The sequence below is a fragment of the Arvicanthis niloticus genome, chromosome 12, assembly GCF_011762505.2.
Source record: "Arvicanthis niloticus isolate mArvNil1 chromosome 12, mArvNil1.pat.X, whole genome shotgun sequence".
Lineage (NCBI taxonomy): Eukaryota > Metazoa > Chordata > Mammalia > Rodentia > Muridae > Arvicanthis > Arvicanthis niloticus.
In genome coordinates this window covers 20,779,560-20,797,759 of record NC_047669.1, presented here as the reverse complement: position 1 = coordinate 20,797,759, position 18,200 = coordinate 20,779,560, and the positions used below count along the sequence as shown (strand labels likewise).

General features: G+C 43.0%; 1 protein-coding gene across 25 annotated transcripts in view; it reads left to right on the top strand.

Moving 5' to 3' along the window:
- Positions 1-18,200, top strand: part of Kalrn (kalirin RhoGEF kinase) — a 592,635-nt gene that overhangs the window by 411,954 nt on the left and 162,481 nt on the right. For 8 of the 25 annotated variants that reach the window (XM_076942861.1, XM_076942859.1, XM_034515131.2 and 5 more), the window contains exon 34: positions 6,729-8,183. The exons of the other annotated variants lie outside the window; for them this stretch is intronic. In XM_076942861.1, coding sequence (XP_076798976.1) covers positions 6,729-6,791 — 63 coding nt within the window. In that variant the 3' untranslated portion in view covers positions 6,792-8,183. Of the gene's footprint in view, positions 1-6,728; positions 8,184-18,200 lie in introns of those variants that run through there. 25 annotated transcript variants of the gene reach the window in all.

The following is an 18,200-nucleotide window of genomic DNA, read 5'->3' as shown; positions in this document are numbered from 1 at the left end:
TCCTCTGTTAGCCCAGCACACTCGTTGACTCTCCCCTTTGTGATCACTCCAGTGTTCAACTAACTCATCACCTCCTCTTCTTCACATTGTCAAACACCTCCTTTCCCCCTGCCATGTGACACTCGTCACCTTATGCCTTGACCAACTGCAGTTGGCTGTCTCTGCTCCAGTCCTTCTTTATATCTCTCTCACCTCCCTCCATATTTTTTGCTACCTCCCTTCCGACACCCATGACAAAAGAATCTGAACCCGTGCCCCTGGGATGGCGCTTTGGTATTCATCATCCACCATGTTTTTCTTTTCCGAGTACCTACTGTTCCAAGTAGTGTTTACTGTTCCAAGATGGAGGAGCAGTGGTAAGACAGCCAGGCACTCTCTGACCCCATGAACACTGTGCTCAGCTGAAGACGCAGCAAATCAATAAACAGATAGCCAGTCAGGGTCACAGCGGACATGAGCAATGCCAGCTCAGTCTGACTTGTGTGCTTCCCTTCCTTGGTCTCAGTGCCAGACAATTGTATCCTTGTCTTCAATCCAGTTAACTAATGTGCCTTCTGTACAAGTGTATCCTCTTCTTCAATCCAGTTAACTGGTGTGACTTCTGTATTCGGGGCAGAGCAGTGTCATTTTCCCCAGAACCCCAGATTTGTGAATGTGAGTGCACTTTTGGCCCCTGGAAGCTAGTATGCTACTGTGTCCTGTGGTGATTCATTCCCTCTTGCTGTCTTGCAGCCATTGTGGAGGGCCTGCCCTTGAGCCTGGCTTCACATTGTTGTGTCATGTAGGAAATTTGTTTCTAGCTGTTTCAGGAACAGCAACATGCCTCTGAACCATAGCAGCCTCGTACTTCAAACAGTTTCAACCCTTGCCTCCTGTTCTGTCCCACCCCTACCCCCAACTCCCGGGGCCCCTAGCTGTCTGCAGACCTCTCCTCTCTGGTATACATGTAATCATCTTTGCTTGGTTTTTTGACTCATGTCTTTTATGTACTGATCTATCTGATCTGTTATATGGACTCACTCTAATTTCCCGTCCTGATAGACAAGTCTCTGACCTTGGAGAGAGTCCTGCTAAAACACACCTCCTTCAGTACTGGAATGATTCTTGGCTTTCACTCCTCCCTCAGCACTCTGTGAGACAGTCTCTCTCTCCTCCTCTGTTCACTTCTGCTTCTCGTGAATGAGTTTCTATCTGAATCACCAGGTCCATGATGACAGGGTTCGTGTCTGATACCTACTTTTATCTCCAGCACACAGAGGTGAGTTAGGCATTCACAGGAAGTGCTTGGAAAGAACAGAGTGCTTTGTGTATATCTGCTGCTTGTCTGTACTTATGAATCAGTGTGTTTCAAATATATTTTCCACATGCTTAAGAGGTATTTGCTGTGTGGTTTGGAACAAGGGTTAGGCTGATTTCTCCTGGTCATCAGGCCTATGACATTACACCACAGAAGCAGTGACTATGGCTGGTGATTTCTCCTGGTCATCAGGCCTATGACATTACACCATAGAAGCAGTGACTATGGCTGGTGATTTCTCCTGGTCATCAGGCCTATGACGTTACACCATAGAAGCAGTGACTATGGCTGGTGATTTCTCCTGGTCATCAGGCCTATGACATTACACCATAGAAGCAGTGACTATGGCTGGTGATTTCTCCTGGTCATCAGGCCTATGACGTTACACCATAGAAACAGTGACTATGGCTGGCACGGGTGAAGGGCTACCAGGGCTGAGGCCCGGAGTTATTTTTCTTTCCCATCTGCTCTGAGACTTCCTTTCTCTTAACATGAAAGAACTAGTCTTGCTCCTAAACACAAAAGGGGACCATGTGTATGTACATATGTGTGCTTTGTGTTTATATGTCCATATACACATATATGTGTCTGTATATACATGTATACATATATGTATATATGAAGGAAATATACCAAAATATAAATTATGGTTATTTCTGATAGGTGGCTTTTTGTACTTCCATAGTGCTTTTATTAGCAACAACAAAAATCCCAATAGGTAGTATTTTCTAAAGAATAGGAAGAGCTAAGACGAGTGTTAGCTGGCTACTAGAATGTGTCCTCCATCTGCCCGCAGGGTGCCTGCTGGGAAACTGCTCTTGACCTCTCATTGGTGTCTTGAGTAATGAGAAAGAATTCAGCTGATTTGCCTATAGGCTGAGGTTAGAAACTGGCAACTTGATTTGGTTATAAAAGTCCAGAGCCTTGGAAAAGGCTGGGCAAGAGAAGGAAAGGCCAGAGGCAGGAGTCAGGGTGAGAGGGGCCTGATGGGCTCCTCACCGAGCTCTACTGTTTGGAGACGGGAGGGACAGGTAAGGGAGATCTTAGAACACAGAAACACACATAGAGATTTTGCACAAAGATGAGCCCTGGAAAGAGGAGAAGTCTATTGAGTTTGGTTTTAGTCCCTGGTGCTTTGGAAAGGAAGGGTTTCCAGGAGACACATAAGGCTCCCTATAGAGGCCACTTCACGAACATCAAGTTTCTGAGAGGAGGGAAGTTTGTTGGAAGGTCAAGGACCCTCCACACACACCATCCCTTCCTCTTCAGTTACAGTCAAGGGCAGAGGGAAAGGTTTCTGATAAACTTGAAACCATAAAGTGGAGCAGCTTCAAGGCTATCTTCAACACTGTCTGGGCACGGAGCGCAGTGAGAGCAGTCCCTATAAAGAGGGAGAAAGGGGATAAGAAAAGATGGGGGCTTGGGTAATGCTGGCTGTGGCTGGCTTTCTTCTGGAGACTGGGCACCTGGTCTGTCCCTGGCAAAGTACCTCACAGATGGACCTACCTGTGCTGTGCAGTCACCCCACAGCTGCATCCCTTGCCCATGTCCTCCCTGCAGGATGCAGTCAGAGCCCTGAGCTCAGTGTGCAGCACTGTTAGATCCCGGGAGCTCTTGGAGCAGCATAGCTTGTATGAGGAAGCAAAACAAGAAGCTACAAAACTCAGTTCTTGAGAAGAGTTTATCTAAAGGTGTGTTTTATAGCACTTGTGTTTTCTCCGTGTGCAGTATCCAGTAGTTAGTTTCCTCACTGTGTGTCCCAGTTTTTAACTCTGATGGATACAGCAAGGAGAATTCCCAGCCTGGGTTCTGGTTTGAAACTTGAGGTAGAAAAATAGTTTTATAAGCCAGCTATGGTATTTATAAAGTTTCCTATATAATGGAGGAGCACAGACAACATGCAGAATTCCCACTCAAGGCAGAAAGCTCCTCTTCATCTAATGGGGCAGATTCTGTCCTTTCCCTAAGAAGTCACTGATACTGTGGGCCAGACACACAGGCTGGCTGAAAGAAAGCCAATCCAGGGTAGTAACCAGTAGCCCCTGCCTTTATGCCTAAGCCCCTAGCATGAGGAGCCTCTGGTCCTCGAGGTAAGTATCATTCTCCTCATTTTACAGATGACAGGTTTTATAGACTATATCAGTTGAGGAGTAAATAGCTTACTCAAGGTCATACAACCAAAAAGTGTAGAGCAGTTTGAATCCTGGTCCTCCATCCACGTGGCCCCCACACAGGCCAAGCCCAGTAAAGAAACTCATTGGATGATGCAGGAAAATACACAAAGCAACATTTGTCTTAAATAGTATAAATACTATGATTTCCTCCTGACCAACAGAATGGGATATAACTGAACTCAAAAGCCAAGAATGTTTCATGTTCTGTGTATTGTATGTGTGCTTACTATCTCCTGTGCCCGATAGAACATGCCCTGAATCAGGGACAAGAGGAGGCTGATTGTTATCTTAGCTATAGGACTGGCAATTAAGGTACACCCCTGCCTCAGAAGCTTCCTAATCCATCAGAACAAAACACTGAGAACACACAATCAGATAAATTACAATAGAGAACACCACTGGCAATTTGCAGTTAAGATTCACTTAACAGTCTGTTGCAAAATACCTGCCGTGGTTCGTGGAACATGAATGCGTATAAGGATATAACATAAATAAATATGTTCTTTGTCTGTGGCTGTTTTTATCTCCCTGGATGTCTGGCCTTATCTCCCATGTTCACAGTGACTACATAACATCTCACTATGCCTCAGGGAGCTTCATTATGAGTCAGCTATTAGGACATGGCCTACGATATATCACGTGCAAGATTCATATGAAGGCAACTGTACCTGGGCAGAGAAAAACAAGGAAATCTCAACATAACCTCTCCCCCAAAATGCTGAGCAAATCCAACTGATAAAAGTCATAGAGCTATAAAGTGAGTCTCCCTGATACTTGCACCTTATGAGAAATGCCAAAGATAAATGTTTCTTACACATACTTGAAGATGACAGATACAAAGTGTTGCCAACTCAGTGTCCAGAAGATGAGCAATTCGAACATAGAGAAGCCCTTAGGACTGAGGATTCCGAGGACTCTTACAGTCACCAGGGAGTATATCTAGACGCTGACCCTCATACTTGTGCACAGGAAGCCAAAGGCATGGGATGATTACATGTGAGATTATTCTGAATTCTAAGCTGATAGCTATTTTTCCAATAGGAAAATCAGTAGCATTTATTCCTCCACTTAAAACATTTTTCCACCAGTCCTTCCATTAGGTCAATTTTTTTTTAAGTCATTTCAACAGGATCATGAATAACTAGGCATCTGGCCATTTGTAGTACACACTTATGATCCCAGCTCTCTGACTTGGGAAACTGAGGCAAGGTTGTCAGCCTAGGCTAATTATTGAGATATTTTCTCACAACAACAAAAAATTTAAAACCATGCATCTGTGTTATTACTCTGTTGACATACTGGGTATATCCAATCATGTCTTCCTGGGCAGGTGTGTGCATTTCTCAGGATTCTTTGAAAACCGTGTACTCAGTGTGTCTATGTGGGTTTTATTCCTGAGTATCTCTATACATCAAACCATCCTCAAATAGATTTGCAGATGTACAGAGCCATTCATAGCATGAGGTTGAAAGGGTATAAGGAATTTTCTATAGAAAATTATATTAATTATAATTAATTATAATTATATTAATGGGTCTATAATAAAATTACTCAAGCCACTTCTGGATAGCTCCCAGGATATAAGATAGATCTGTATGTGAGGGATTCTTTAGACCCGATGTCATACAGATGTCCAGTCGTCATCTAAGAGATGGGGGCAGCACACACCAGTGGTGAAGGACAGCTTTGAAGACAGACAAACCTTAACTCAGAGCTCACCCCATGCGTCCACTTTCTGGGCAGGACCTCTCCAGGACTCTGTCTGCAAAATGAGGGCAGTGATGCCCACCACATACACAAGTATGTGGAGCAACGCATATAAATGCTCAGGTCCTTGGCACACGAAAGATTCAAAATTCTATAAACTATTAGTGGTGGCAAATAAAGAACAACAGGAGGCAAAATCCAATGTTTATAAAATTATCCAATTCTACCATTGAGATAAATTGTACAGGCCTTATAACGCATATATTAGCTAGCCTAGGAATGGTAGCAAACATAGCAGGAGACTACTGAGTACGGAGTGAGCATCGATGACGCATGCCCCTTCCATCATTCCTATCAGGGCGGCATTAGACTGGGGAAATTGTGCTTTCATATCCTGGAAGCCCTATGACCATACTACGGTGACGTAGTTGGGCACATGAGGGCTTGCCCCTGAGTGACTCCCATGTGCATGTAGTCAGCTCCAGGCTTTCTTGCAAATCTCTTCTCCCTCTACCATCTGGACTGTGTCCCGCCTTCCCTGAGCTCAGGACAGCTAGAATAAATGCCATTCAGCTTGCTGCTCAAGTTTCTTCTCCTCGGCTGAAATTCTGACTGGGAGAGTGTGGACCTGGATTTCTCATTTCTGTGGGGTAGGCATGAGGGAGCCTTTGACTCCATGTCAAACCTGAAGTGGAGACACTGTCCTTCTCTCTTCCCTAGGACCCATTGCCATTTGAAATACTTCACTCTGCTAGTGGCCACTGGAAGCTTATCATTTTCCTTAGAGAAACAATAACCCATTGTTTGACATAGATGCTGGGTCACTAATCTGCCCACACTCACTAGCCCACTTAGTAATTTACTCCTTCAGACTGCCTTGTAGTCTGCCCAAACCAGCCGTAAGAAAACTACAGGTTGTTGTATAGCATGGGCTCTGGCCATATTAAAAAAAAAAAAAAATCACACATTTTTAAACCCATTACTGTCAAACGTCTACAGGAATAGGCAACCTTTTCTCTATTTCTCTTTCTCAATTAAATGTTACATCTAGGCTTGGTAGGGTGTGGGACCCTGAAAGAGTGTAAGAAAAGTCTAACAGGGATACAGTGTAAACATAGGGATCTCTGCCAGTATGGCCTCTTATTTGTTACTCTCCTGGTAATGCTGTTCCTGCTGCCCCTGTTATATATCTGTCCAAGACATTGAGAAACCACTGCAGGATGGGTCCATGTGGGAAGGTCTCATGAATTGAAAAGAGATGGATTTGAGTTCTGGCATCGTGACCAATCAGTGATCCTTTTCTGGATCCTGGACCTGCTTGGACTCTTCTGAACCTTCAGACTGAGGGAGATCTTACCCAGCTCTGCTTCCTCTCTCTTCTCTTCTGAAAGAACGGTTATGTCTTGCAGGTTGTAGTCTGTGCATTTGGGTTACTAGGAGTAGGTTACACTGATGGTTTAACACTGTTTCTCTATAAAGGGCAATGGGATCTCATGCAGATTCTTGCAAAGTCATATGCAAATCACAGAGCCCAGCCCTTTTCTTAACAGGATGGCAACCTTGTTCCTCGGTGGCACCTGGGACCTGGAGATCCTTTCTCCACTTACGTTTAGCGCGCAGCCTGGGACTTGTCCCTGCAGCTCACCGGGTTAGCCGTGGCACCGTTGGGACCTCCCACCAGGACTCCAATCACCCAACTCTATTGAGACTGCTCTGACAGGGCTGGTATGGGGTGCAGCCTTTGCTCAGAGGGCAACATGTTCCAAGCAAAATCTGCCCACCTGGGCCATGGGCTCACCCCGGGCCTCCCTGCTTCTCTCCTGGGTGCAATTTTGAGGTTGCTGAGCTTCGATCCAAAGTCCAAAAATGGTGGGGCAACAGGGATTTACCAAGAGGCCCCAGCGCACCATGTACTTCCCCCAGCTCCCAACCTAACACACCAGGGAATCCACCCCCACCCCCACATCAGGCCATTACTTCCCCAAAAGTCTGCAACTCAAGTAGACAGGGTAGCTAACTGGACACATTTGATTCTAGTTTCTCTTCAGGTTGAATGTTTCTGTGAGCAGTGACCCTCCCCCAGGCTGGACAAGGCCATCCCGATGCTGTAGCTCCTCCTCTCTACAGCATGAGAATGTGTGGGGACGGGCCTGAGATACAGATGGGGAGGGTCAAATCCAGCCTCTCCCAAGTACTGGCAGCAGCCACTTCCTTCAACACATTTCTGTTTGATGCAGCCTCCTCCCCAGTTCTTTCGGAGGTCTCTGGGGCAAAGACCACCATTCTAGTCCTATTTACTTCAAGCAATCCTGTTGGGTGGGGTGGGGAACGCAAGAAGACCTAAATGAAGCCAACTGGCCACCTGTTGATGGCTGTCGACACTAGATGGTACATGGGTGTTCAGTATACTTTTCTCACTTTTGTATATGTTTCCAATTTTTCATAATAAATTTTTTTAAAGTCCTCCAGCTTCCATAACATTTAAGAAAGAACCCTAACCCCTAAGAAAGTTTCGTGGAACCCCAACCCCCATACCAAGGCAAGAGACAGGGATGATTCCATTTCATATAAATAGATATAAATATACTATAATATAAATATATATATGTAAAACACTCATTTTCTAACCTTTTTTTAAGGCCCACTGCTTTATTTTCAATAAACTAAACCTTATTTCTAAGAGGTCCCGAAGTTGGGCTCACTTCCCAGGCTGGGTGATGGGGAGGGCAGGGAAGAGGGTCCTTAAAAGTTTACACTTCCATGTGTCTCACACTTTTACTGTGAGAAAGTGGCTTGTTCAGTGTTCTGAACTTTGCGAAAGGGTATATGTTCGCAATGCAAAGTGTCATTCTCTGGAATTGCACCTGGCTCAGGAAAGGACTGTCTTTGTACTTGAACTTAAATCCAATGGAGAACCTTAACACGGGCATTTGCATGACTGAGATTTGCTGCTGTCTTTTTTCCATATGTCTCTTTCTTGGATGTGTTCTAATAAAATGATTCTAAAGCAGGCTGTTGATATATAGTGATTTATAAATACCTTCTGTTGAGCTCGGAGGCCCTTAAATTCTCTGCCTTCCCACTTCCCGGAAAGACCTGTCAAGCTGAGTACAGATGCATAGATTGTGTCTGTCTCTGTGGCAGGATGGTGGAACACCTGCAATCGCAGTCATTAATAAGAATCCCATCAACCACAGCAATTTTACTTCCTGGTTTCCTAGCAACAGAACTTGTTTTCCAGAACAAAGATGAATGACCATCTGTAAATAAGACTAATAGGGGAAAAGCAGAAGGGATGGGACAGAGTCGGGAGTAAAATTCTCTCTACCAGGGAGGGAGGGATTGGAGGAGAGGGTAAAGTGGAGGAAGAGAGGGGCAAAGGTAGTCCAGAACAAGCAGGTCAACTCTGGACTTGTTCCACGTAATGACAGGTCAGCACCTTCAGGGGATAATCAACTGTTCAGTTTTATTTTCAAATTTTGATATCAAGCCATAGCACGTTGCAAGGCCCATTGGGGAAACATACATTTCCAGAAGTAGATACTTTGAAAAATGCTCCCTTCAGCCAAGCCTGGAGAGGGAGGGCATTTCCATGAGCTAGTAAGAGCCTTATAGGGTTTAGTTCTTGGTCAGTGGGGGATCCTTAGAAACCCCATCAGCTAACAAGTGTGTGCAGGGCCTGCAGAGGCAGAGGCAGACAAGGAGGCTTCCATTTCTTGAACATACTTCTCATGGCAGACACTAAGAAGTCAGCAAATTTTTTCCAGTGGTTTGTCACAGTCAGTAGGAAAGGTCAGCAGTGTTTTGTATGTTTTCCTAGTGACCTGAACACTGGAAATAATAGACTTGCAATTCTGCAGTTTGTCTTTGCTATAGCTGTGCTTTTCCAAGCCTCAGGGGTGATAGCCAGGTGGCTAGCCTGAGCTTTCCATGGCATAGCCACCTCCACTCTGCATCAGTGGCCAGTGCAGACCAGGATTCTGTTCTTCCTTAAGACTAGAGAGCTCTTTAGGTCAGGGTCTCTGCAACACACATCTATATACCTGCTGCTTGGTTACTTGCAGAGCACAGGCTGAAATCACTGGTTAGTTCCCCCAGAGATTTGTTTACTCTGTATATTTAAGAAATGTCTCCAACTGCTGGCTGGGCATTAAAAAGTAGGAGGGCCAATAGACCCTGTTCTCATAGAACTTACCAGTTCAGGAAACATGCTTTTTAGTCAGACAACAAATGAACAGATGTATAGCAACTGCAAGAAGAAATGAGACCAGTAAGATAAAACCAAGACAGATAATACTGTTTGCCTGAGTGCATATGACAACTTAGTGGCAAAGTAAAAACTAGAACTTGGGCCCCTAACTTCTCTTTTTATGTTATCGTTTCCCTAGTGTGTCTCACGATTCCTTTGCATAGCTATATATCAGCCCCAGACAGCTATATGAACATGTCAGTCACTCAATACACTGCTCCATAACTAGTAAGACCCAAAGGGCACATTTGGAGATGATGAACTGTGTTCCTGAGGATGGCACTGACCAGAACCCTGTGGGTGGACTTATCTCAGAGCCCAGTTCAGGAACTGAAAGGCCAAGCTTTCTGCTGTAGTGAAACTGACAGATTAGGAGGTACACAGGAGCTACAGCATTTGATCTGACCCCAGTGTTTTTCTAACTCCCAGAGCAAAATATTTCCTGAGTGTATAGTAGGTGCTAGGTATGCTTCTTAGAGCTAGGAACGTGAATGATGAAATCACGCACATTCGGGGTAGTATTGCTAAATATAGGACATGAAGGAATAAAACATGTCACCTTCAGAAGATATGTATTCTCACTGGAAGAGACAAAAACACAAATAAAGAGTCAATGCATCATATTAGAAAGCAATAATTGTTACAAAGAAACAAAATCAAGGAGGGAAATCAGAACATGACAGAGGCAGGGATGCATTTTTAAGAGCACCTCATGTGCCAAGTCAGCATGTAACACATGTACATGTATAATCTGTGCATAATACATATGAATGCACAGACTGCAGATATGTGTGCTCTTTTTATGTGTAACAGAGAAGGGCCTTTAACACAACTTAACATATCACTTTGTACCCAGCTCTAAATAGCTAGTTTTACAGGGTGATTGGAAAAGACCCTAAGCACCTTCTCTGGCACATCCAAATGCTCAAATTCTGGTTTTCCATTTTCTCTTTGGCCTAAAGCAGTGGTTCTCAAACTCATATATATGTATGAGTCTGAGATATAGATATAGATATAGATATAGATATAGATATAGATATAGATATAGATATAGATATAGATATAGATATAGATATAGATATAGATATCACAATTACCTCAAGGGCTTGTTGAAACACAGATCCTGGGCCCCACTCTCAGAATTATGTGTTTCAGTCCATCTGGAGTAGATATGTAAATTTTCATTTCTACCTGAGTCCAGGTAATGCTCATACTGTTGGTTCAAGGACCACACTCTGAGACCCGCTAGGTGAATGGAGTTAGGGAAACTGCCTATTAAATCAACGATGTAAGAAAGGATGTACCTGTTCCTTGGGTGTCCTAGACATTATCAGACTAACTGCCCTTGAAAAGTAGAATCCTCAAGAAGTGAAAAATATTTTAATGGAATTTGTATCAGAAGCCAAAGCCCAAGGTCCCAAGCCTTCAGGAAGTAAAACAAGGCACAGGTCCAGAACAGGAAGCAACAATGATACTTTGTTGTTTTCTTATAAACACTCAGTATTTTATCACTGTACTATGTCTGCAAGCTGTTCTGGACTCTTACTTCCTCCTTACCAGTGAGCCTAGTACACAGAACACCTCACAGATAACAGAATTGATGCACAAAGAGGCCTATGGCCTCCCAAGGAAGAAAAGCTTCAGTGGCCTTGATCAGGTCGAGTTCCACCTCCTGTGACTGACTTCATTACATTAGCTGAAGCTCTGTCTTGGGATGTCCATCCTGGGAAGTTGCTCGCCAGGACATAAATGTTCTTTGCTTTTAATTTGTTTTTTTTTTTTTTAATTGTTCAGTGCAAGAAAGCTATCCACATGAGTGATTAACTGTGGCAAGTTCTAAGCCCTGCGTGAGTTCTTTGTACTGTAAACTCTTCTCCTACTGGGTATTGTACAGCAGAAATACTAGCTCGTTTTATTAATAGCCTGAGCTAGAACTAATCATTACAAAAACAAACCTGCTAGGGGAAAGCACACACAACACTCTCCAAAGAAAAATGGAAATGACATCTTGATTCCATATGCCATCACTTCTATTCCATTAATAGACATAATTAAACATTTTCTGCATCACTAACACATACAGGAAAATGGGTGCATTTCCAACTGAATGGCTCATATATCACATTCTTGGATACTCAAACCTGGACCCCCACTAAAAGGAAGTGAAGGATAAAATCACCCTTCCTGGTCCTTGCTGTTTTAGTTATATTCTCAAACACTCCAGTACCAGTTCCTCATGATGGAAGACTGGATCCCCATTGAACCTCACAGGGAGTGGCCCTGTATGTGGATTTTAGAATTTTAATTTCAAATTTTCCTCCTCTGTCTCATAAACGCACTGATGTTATGACAACTTCCTCCTATGCATATTGTTACTTGGACTCTTGTTTATTCAGTAAATATTATAAAGCCTCAGACCCTATAAAGGCAGACTTTATGAACAGACTTCAGAACCGAGTTACAGATAATTCCATCCTCGAAGAACATAGTCCGTAAGAGAACCACTCTAAAACACTTCAAATAATCAACATTTGGGAATACTCATAAGGCATGGACCTCAGTCCATGGAAGCCCCTTGTTTTCATTCTTCCTACTCAGCATATGCTCTTAAAAATTGAACTGTTGAGTTATTTCAGCTTCAAGACAACAGAGACACCATTAGGAACTATGCTATACTGGCAGAGAATATTGAGCTAGGGAAGAAACACCGGTCTGGAGCTCTGGGCATGTTATGGCAGAGATGGTTATGTGTTGGCAGCTCAAAGGTAGTGTCTGTAGAGAGCAGCAGTTAGTCTGGGATCTAACATCTGCCATATGTAGTCTACATGTGTACCATGGAGATGGAATATCATGGGTCATACATATATCATTCTTGGAGGATCAGGAAAAAAATGACATTGAGGAAAGATCCAGTGTGAATGTATGGCTAATGAGATTAACTCCAAAGTATACTCAGAAAATAAGTATTTCTCAAAAATAAATCATGCCAATCCATAACACACAGAATGAGCAGATAATGAGGTGGGTTATAGAACAGGGATGCATAGGATTCAGCCAGCTCTGTTGTTTCAGATTCCATGAAAGGAGATTGAGACCGCAATCATACAAGGTGCTTGTAGGGGTGATGTGCTTGTGTGCATGCACACACACACACACACACACACACACACACACACATATGGATGAGATAGGCATTGTAGACCAGTAATAGCTTTTCATGAGAACATAAACTCTTGATGAATTCCAGTTTCACAATCTAGAAAGGCAAGTTAAGGGAAGCCAATGTAGATGTAAAAGTGAAAGGTGACATTTTAATTCTGGTAACTGTGACCACACCTGCCTTCCATCTCTACTGGGCCAGAGAAGTGGCCACAGCCTGAGGCTCAGGCTCTGACACCACTCTTCTTTAGCCTGGATTTTGTCACTACTGGGATTCCAAGTAAAGATTCCGGAATAAGCCTGTCAGATCTGTCCTTTAAAATCTACTTCTTCCAGCTCTGCAAACCTATCCAGGTCCTGGAGGAAGTGTTGTAGCATAGGCGCTTCATCCAGATTTAACAATGACCCTCAAGTGTGCCATTGACATGATAATACAGCTGTGTCTACCATGGGCAAGGCTGGTCATGGGTAGCTGCTGAGAGACTTTGAAGACTTAGAAATAGAAGTGATGGAGAAGTAGTTTTTATGTATCTGCCTTTTAGTTTCCAGGGTGGCAGGATAAGGAGTGTTATTCTATCTGTAAGGATAGTCAAGGATTCGGTTGCCTGTTGATGGTGACCATTCCGTGGTTCCCATACCCAGGAGCAAAGTCAAGTTTGTAGGCATGGCTGTACCGACTGTTGCTAAGTGGTGGGTGGCGCTTGCATTTGGGTGAAGAGATATCTCAAGGTGGATAGGGATTAAAATACAGTTGACAGAGAAATAATCTATACATTTTTAGCATGGTGGACACTCTGACGGTAATCTATCAATATGGCATCCCATGTGTTGTTTGGGAATCTCACAGATACCTGAGGACTTACATAGGTATCTTGGCCTCAAGGGGAGCAAGGTGGTGATAAACCTGATTTCTATGGTTGAGTTCCTCCAAGGCCAGCTGGGAGCTTGGAGTGAATGTAGGAGGCTCCATGCTGCTCACTCTTCTTGTGCTTTCCTTTGGGGTTGAAGATTCTGACATGTTGCTTCATATTTTAGCATTTCTGAAACCACCTGACAGAACACTTGCTAAAAAGCTATAGATAATAATCCTCAAAACTAGGCCATCACAGGTCACCTAGATGCTCTCTACCTACCCTGAAATGCCACACAGACAAGCTTAGTAATGGGGCATGTCATTAAAGAAGGAGCCTTTGCAATGTCTGATTGGTTGGTTGGTTGGTTGGTTGGTTGGTTGGTTGGTTGGTTGGTTGGTTGGCATTGCAGAAAAAAAATGATGACATTACAGCTTGACATCACAGTAAAAAGCTTCAGTGAAGGGCCAGACATGAGTAGAGGCTTCCAGGAAAGGACATATCGCCATTACTTCAACATTTCTGGCTTCTAAGGAGCTGAAGGATTCAGAAATTAAAGTGAGATAGAAAAAGAAACAAACAAACAAAAACAATGTGTCTACCACTATTTCTAACCTGGTTACGTGACCATCATCACAGCCACGGTCCTACCATGCCAAGACCTCAAAAATATCTCAATAGCTGACTTCTGGATTAAATGTTTTATAAAAGAATGTACTGAGGGCAGAGGGTTGAGATAAGATAATGCCAGTAATGACATTGGACATAGTTTTTTTTAGTAAACATTGACATGAAAGAGTGTCAAAAGTTTCTCCCAGAGTGATATCATGAGACAGATTCTAGGCAGTCTATCAAGAGACTGTGGGAATGGCCTACAGCCTCTATGAGTAAATGCGATGGTTATTATCTACAAAATAGAAGTATGACTAGTCATTAGTGGCTCTCACCAAGGACTGGGTATCTCTATCGTGTTCACTTACCTAGTCATCCAGCAAACACCTCTAAAGTACCTACTGTGTACCAGGTACTATTCTAGACATCAAAACCAAATAACCCCAATAAAAACAGATAAGAATTCCTACCCAAATGGGTCTTATATTCTGGTGGAAACACATATAGGTAAAATATGTAAGATTCCGGGTGATGGTACATGATGTGTAGTATGAAGGGATGTAGAGGGGAGGGGCGTAAAGGGATGGCCTAAGTTCTGGTGACCAGCACAGTTAGGGGGACATGGATAATGCAATTAGTCTAAAGAGGCTCGAAGTGGATAATGACAATGAGGCTGTATTTCAGGACAGGGTGAGGTAAGGATTTCCTAGAAACCCACACAGGATTTTAGAAAGCTCTGTTCATTACTGATACCTCGAAGCATGAAAACTTGGGCAGGAACAGTCTTATCTAGGAGGACAGTGAATGGAGCCCATTCACAGGCATTTGACTGGTGTACATGAGACACTGGGAGTCCATCCTCAGCACTGCATGCAAGGATTCCTAGGCAAGCACTTCCTCTGCCTCCATGTCCCTAGAGGAGTCTGGCTGGTATCCTAAAGGCCATGTGAGAACCTCATACTGTTCTCTTAGCTCTGCCAACAGTCAAAGGGAGCCCTTCCCATGGGACCCTAGTTCTAGGTCACAGGAATCTGATTCACTCTAAGTGACAAACACCTTACCTATGGGGCTATAACATCCCTCCAGTTCATATGGCTAGACTACTGAAATGTATCAAGGTTTTGTCTAAGTCACATGTGATTCTGGGAACTGAGAACTCATAGAGCACTATGTTCATATGTGTGACAATTCAAAAGATCCTTGCAAACTCTGAGAGGTATGGTAAAGTACTTGTTTTGTCATTAGTTTCCTTTGGTTATATCCCTCAACTCCCAGTAGACTCTGGGGTCCCGCCTGGGTACATTGATAGATGCTTGGTAGCAGCAGGAAGTGATTGTCGGCAGGGCTTGTGACCAAGACAAAGAGTTCATTTTTCTTGATCATGAACAGAAAAGAGCCTCAAGAGAACTGAAAAAAAAAAAGAGATTTCAGATAAGAGTCTTGGGATCCTAATAGACTCTGTTCTTTAGACTCAACCAAACAGTAGATAACTCAGTATAGAGCTGAGTTCTTAATTGCAGGAAGGCAGCTCACTCATCATTGCGATATAAGCATACCTTCCCCTTGTCTTCTCCCCAGATTTCACTTAGGACCCCTTTAACATATACAATGGGATGGTGTGGTATGAATCTGGCTTTATCTCACTACCGAATCAGTTAGTCTCCAGAGGCAAGCCCTTGGGGTTGAGGCCAAATAAGGAGAAAATGAGGTACCAGCACACACCTACGCCCATTTATTGTATGAAAGGGCTAGTGCTTTAAGCCTATGGCTTGAGAAACACATTACAAGACTAAGTCCAGGAACTTATCTACCACAACTGTATGAAATTGGTCAGCCACACCAGGCAAAGGCTACAAGGGACAAGTGCATCCCAGTTCAGGTCCTGATTCAGGAGCCAAGTGGCAATGACAAGCAAAAATGTTCCTGTTATGGGAAATCGAGTGTAACATGGTTATTTTCTTTCTTTCTTTCTTTTTTTCTTTCTTTCTTTCTTTCTTTTCTTTTCTTTTTTTTTCTTTCTTTTTTTTTTTTTTTTTTCTAAATATATACAATTATTGGAGGTGCTCTAACCATACCTGGTATGAGCCAACAATCTTTTAGCTTGTTCTGATAAAAATTCAATTTTGAGCATGATTGAGACCTCATTTATGAATTGCAAAAATCATATTGAACTTGCTTGCTAGCTGGATGAAGAATCAGGTTTAGCCTGATAGGATCCATGTTAAGTCATGTGAGTAATTGAATTGTGGATTAGCATAATGTGAGCTCTGTGAGGAAAGGGATTCAGCCGCTATATGTTTTTTTAATTTAATTTTGTTACTTGACAACTTCTATTATTTGTCCATTTCATACATATATACAATGTATCCTTGTCTACTTCCCCTCCCCTTCTTAATCACCACTCTAACCACAATAGCTACTCCATTGTCAGGTAGGTTGTAGGTGCTGTGAGACAATTGGGTGGTGGAGAGAGTGTATGCAGTGTCCTTAGTGTGTAGAACTACAAAGAATAATAGTCTTCTCCACTTTTAGCACATAGACCAGGGGCTAAGTACTGTGGGACAGAAAGGAACTCTGGAGAATAATGCCATCTTTGGCAAAACCCAATAGCATATGCCTTGAATCTCAGACAACATCATAGATAAGTGGGTCCCTAAGACATGATCTGCCAAGTGAAGCTAAATTCAGAATCAAGAGGCAGGGCAGGGAAACAGGGAAATTTAGCAGAGCTCTCCAATCAAAGACTTAATCAGAGGAGTGGGTGAGCTGGGATCCCAGATGGACAATCAGATGTGGGAAGGAAGCGACAGTATGATTTGGCCAATGACAGTTCAGAGAACTCGGGTAGATGTAGGTTCATTCTCCCAGAGTACATTTTATTCTATTATCAACCCCGGAGTTTTTAAATGTTAAACCCAGTTGGCTTCTGGGCTCAGTGGATCATTTCTAATTAAGAATGGCAAATACAAAGATTGGAAAAGTAAAAGCACCAGGGGCTTGAAAGCAGTGAACAGGAAAATAAACCTAACAGAGAACATGTCGCCCAGAATGAAACAGGTGTTTAAAGAAGCCAGCTTAGAAATGTGTCTCAATTGATTTACTTTGCTGCATCAGTTATCAGCTGAGTGCAAAGGCGCTGCTCTCTGCCCTGCCCGACTCCTGTGCTGATGATTTCAGTGAACATTCCAGGAGCTTCAAGAAGTGAAAATGTATGAATAGACCCATCCGCTGTGAGTCCGCTCAAGAGACTGTCAGTAGTGGGTCCTATTGTGGCTCTCTAACAGAGCAGAGCTGCCATCAGCTTGAATGACTCGTGTGTTAGGACCATTTCAGAAGTACACAAAAGAGATATAAAATATCCTTAGCTAGAACCATAGTCTCTTTAGGAGAGGAAATATATATAAATATTCATAGGATGAAATTCACACCATGTAGGTTAGGAATAGTTCTTGCATCTGCCTAAGAAGTTTAAGAGATGGAATCTTCTCTCTTCCCTCCCTGTCTATCCAGCATCAAGAATGACTCACTATGTGTAATGGCTGTAATCCTCGGGTTGTTTAAAAAGAACAGCAACATAGTAGTAATAAGCATTGCAGTAGGGATAGTACAATATAAAATCTACTAAGTCTGACAAAATTGCTTTTTTTTTCGTTAATCTTAGGGTGGCCCCATCTCATTTGTCTCTTAACTATACATTACTCTTGCAGTGTGCCTAAATTCTTACCAGTGCTCATCCCAAGGCAATCCCATGCAGAGAAGAGAGAGAGCAGTGCATCCGGCAGGAAGACTCAAGTTAGCCTGTAGTAACAAACCACCCTTAAATTTTCTTTTAATAATTTAAAGTAAGAATGTGTTTTCTGTTAACACTACATGTTCATTATCAACAGGGAGGGCTCTATTTATTATCCATCACAGAATTCTGCTAATGGGTCAGGTTTAAAGTTGTCAATTACCATCCTAGACAGAAAGGGGATTCTGAAGGCTCCTGTATCTACAGTTAAATGTTTCAGAGGGAAATGGCTCAACATTAATGACCAGAACTAACCCTGTGTCCTTACTCAAACACAAGAAGGGCAGGAAATCTAATGGAGTGTTATCCAGAAGGTAGGAAGCTACAGGTGTTTTATAAATAGCAGAATAAGCACCTTCCC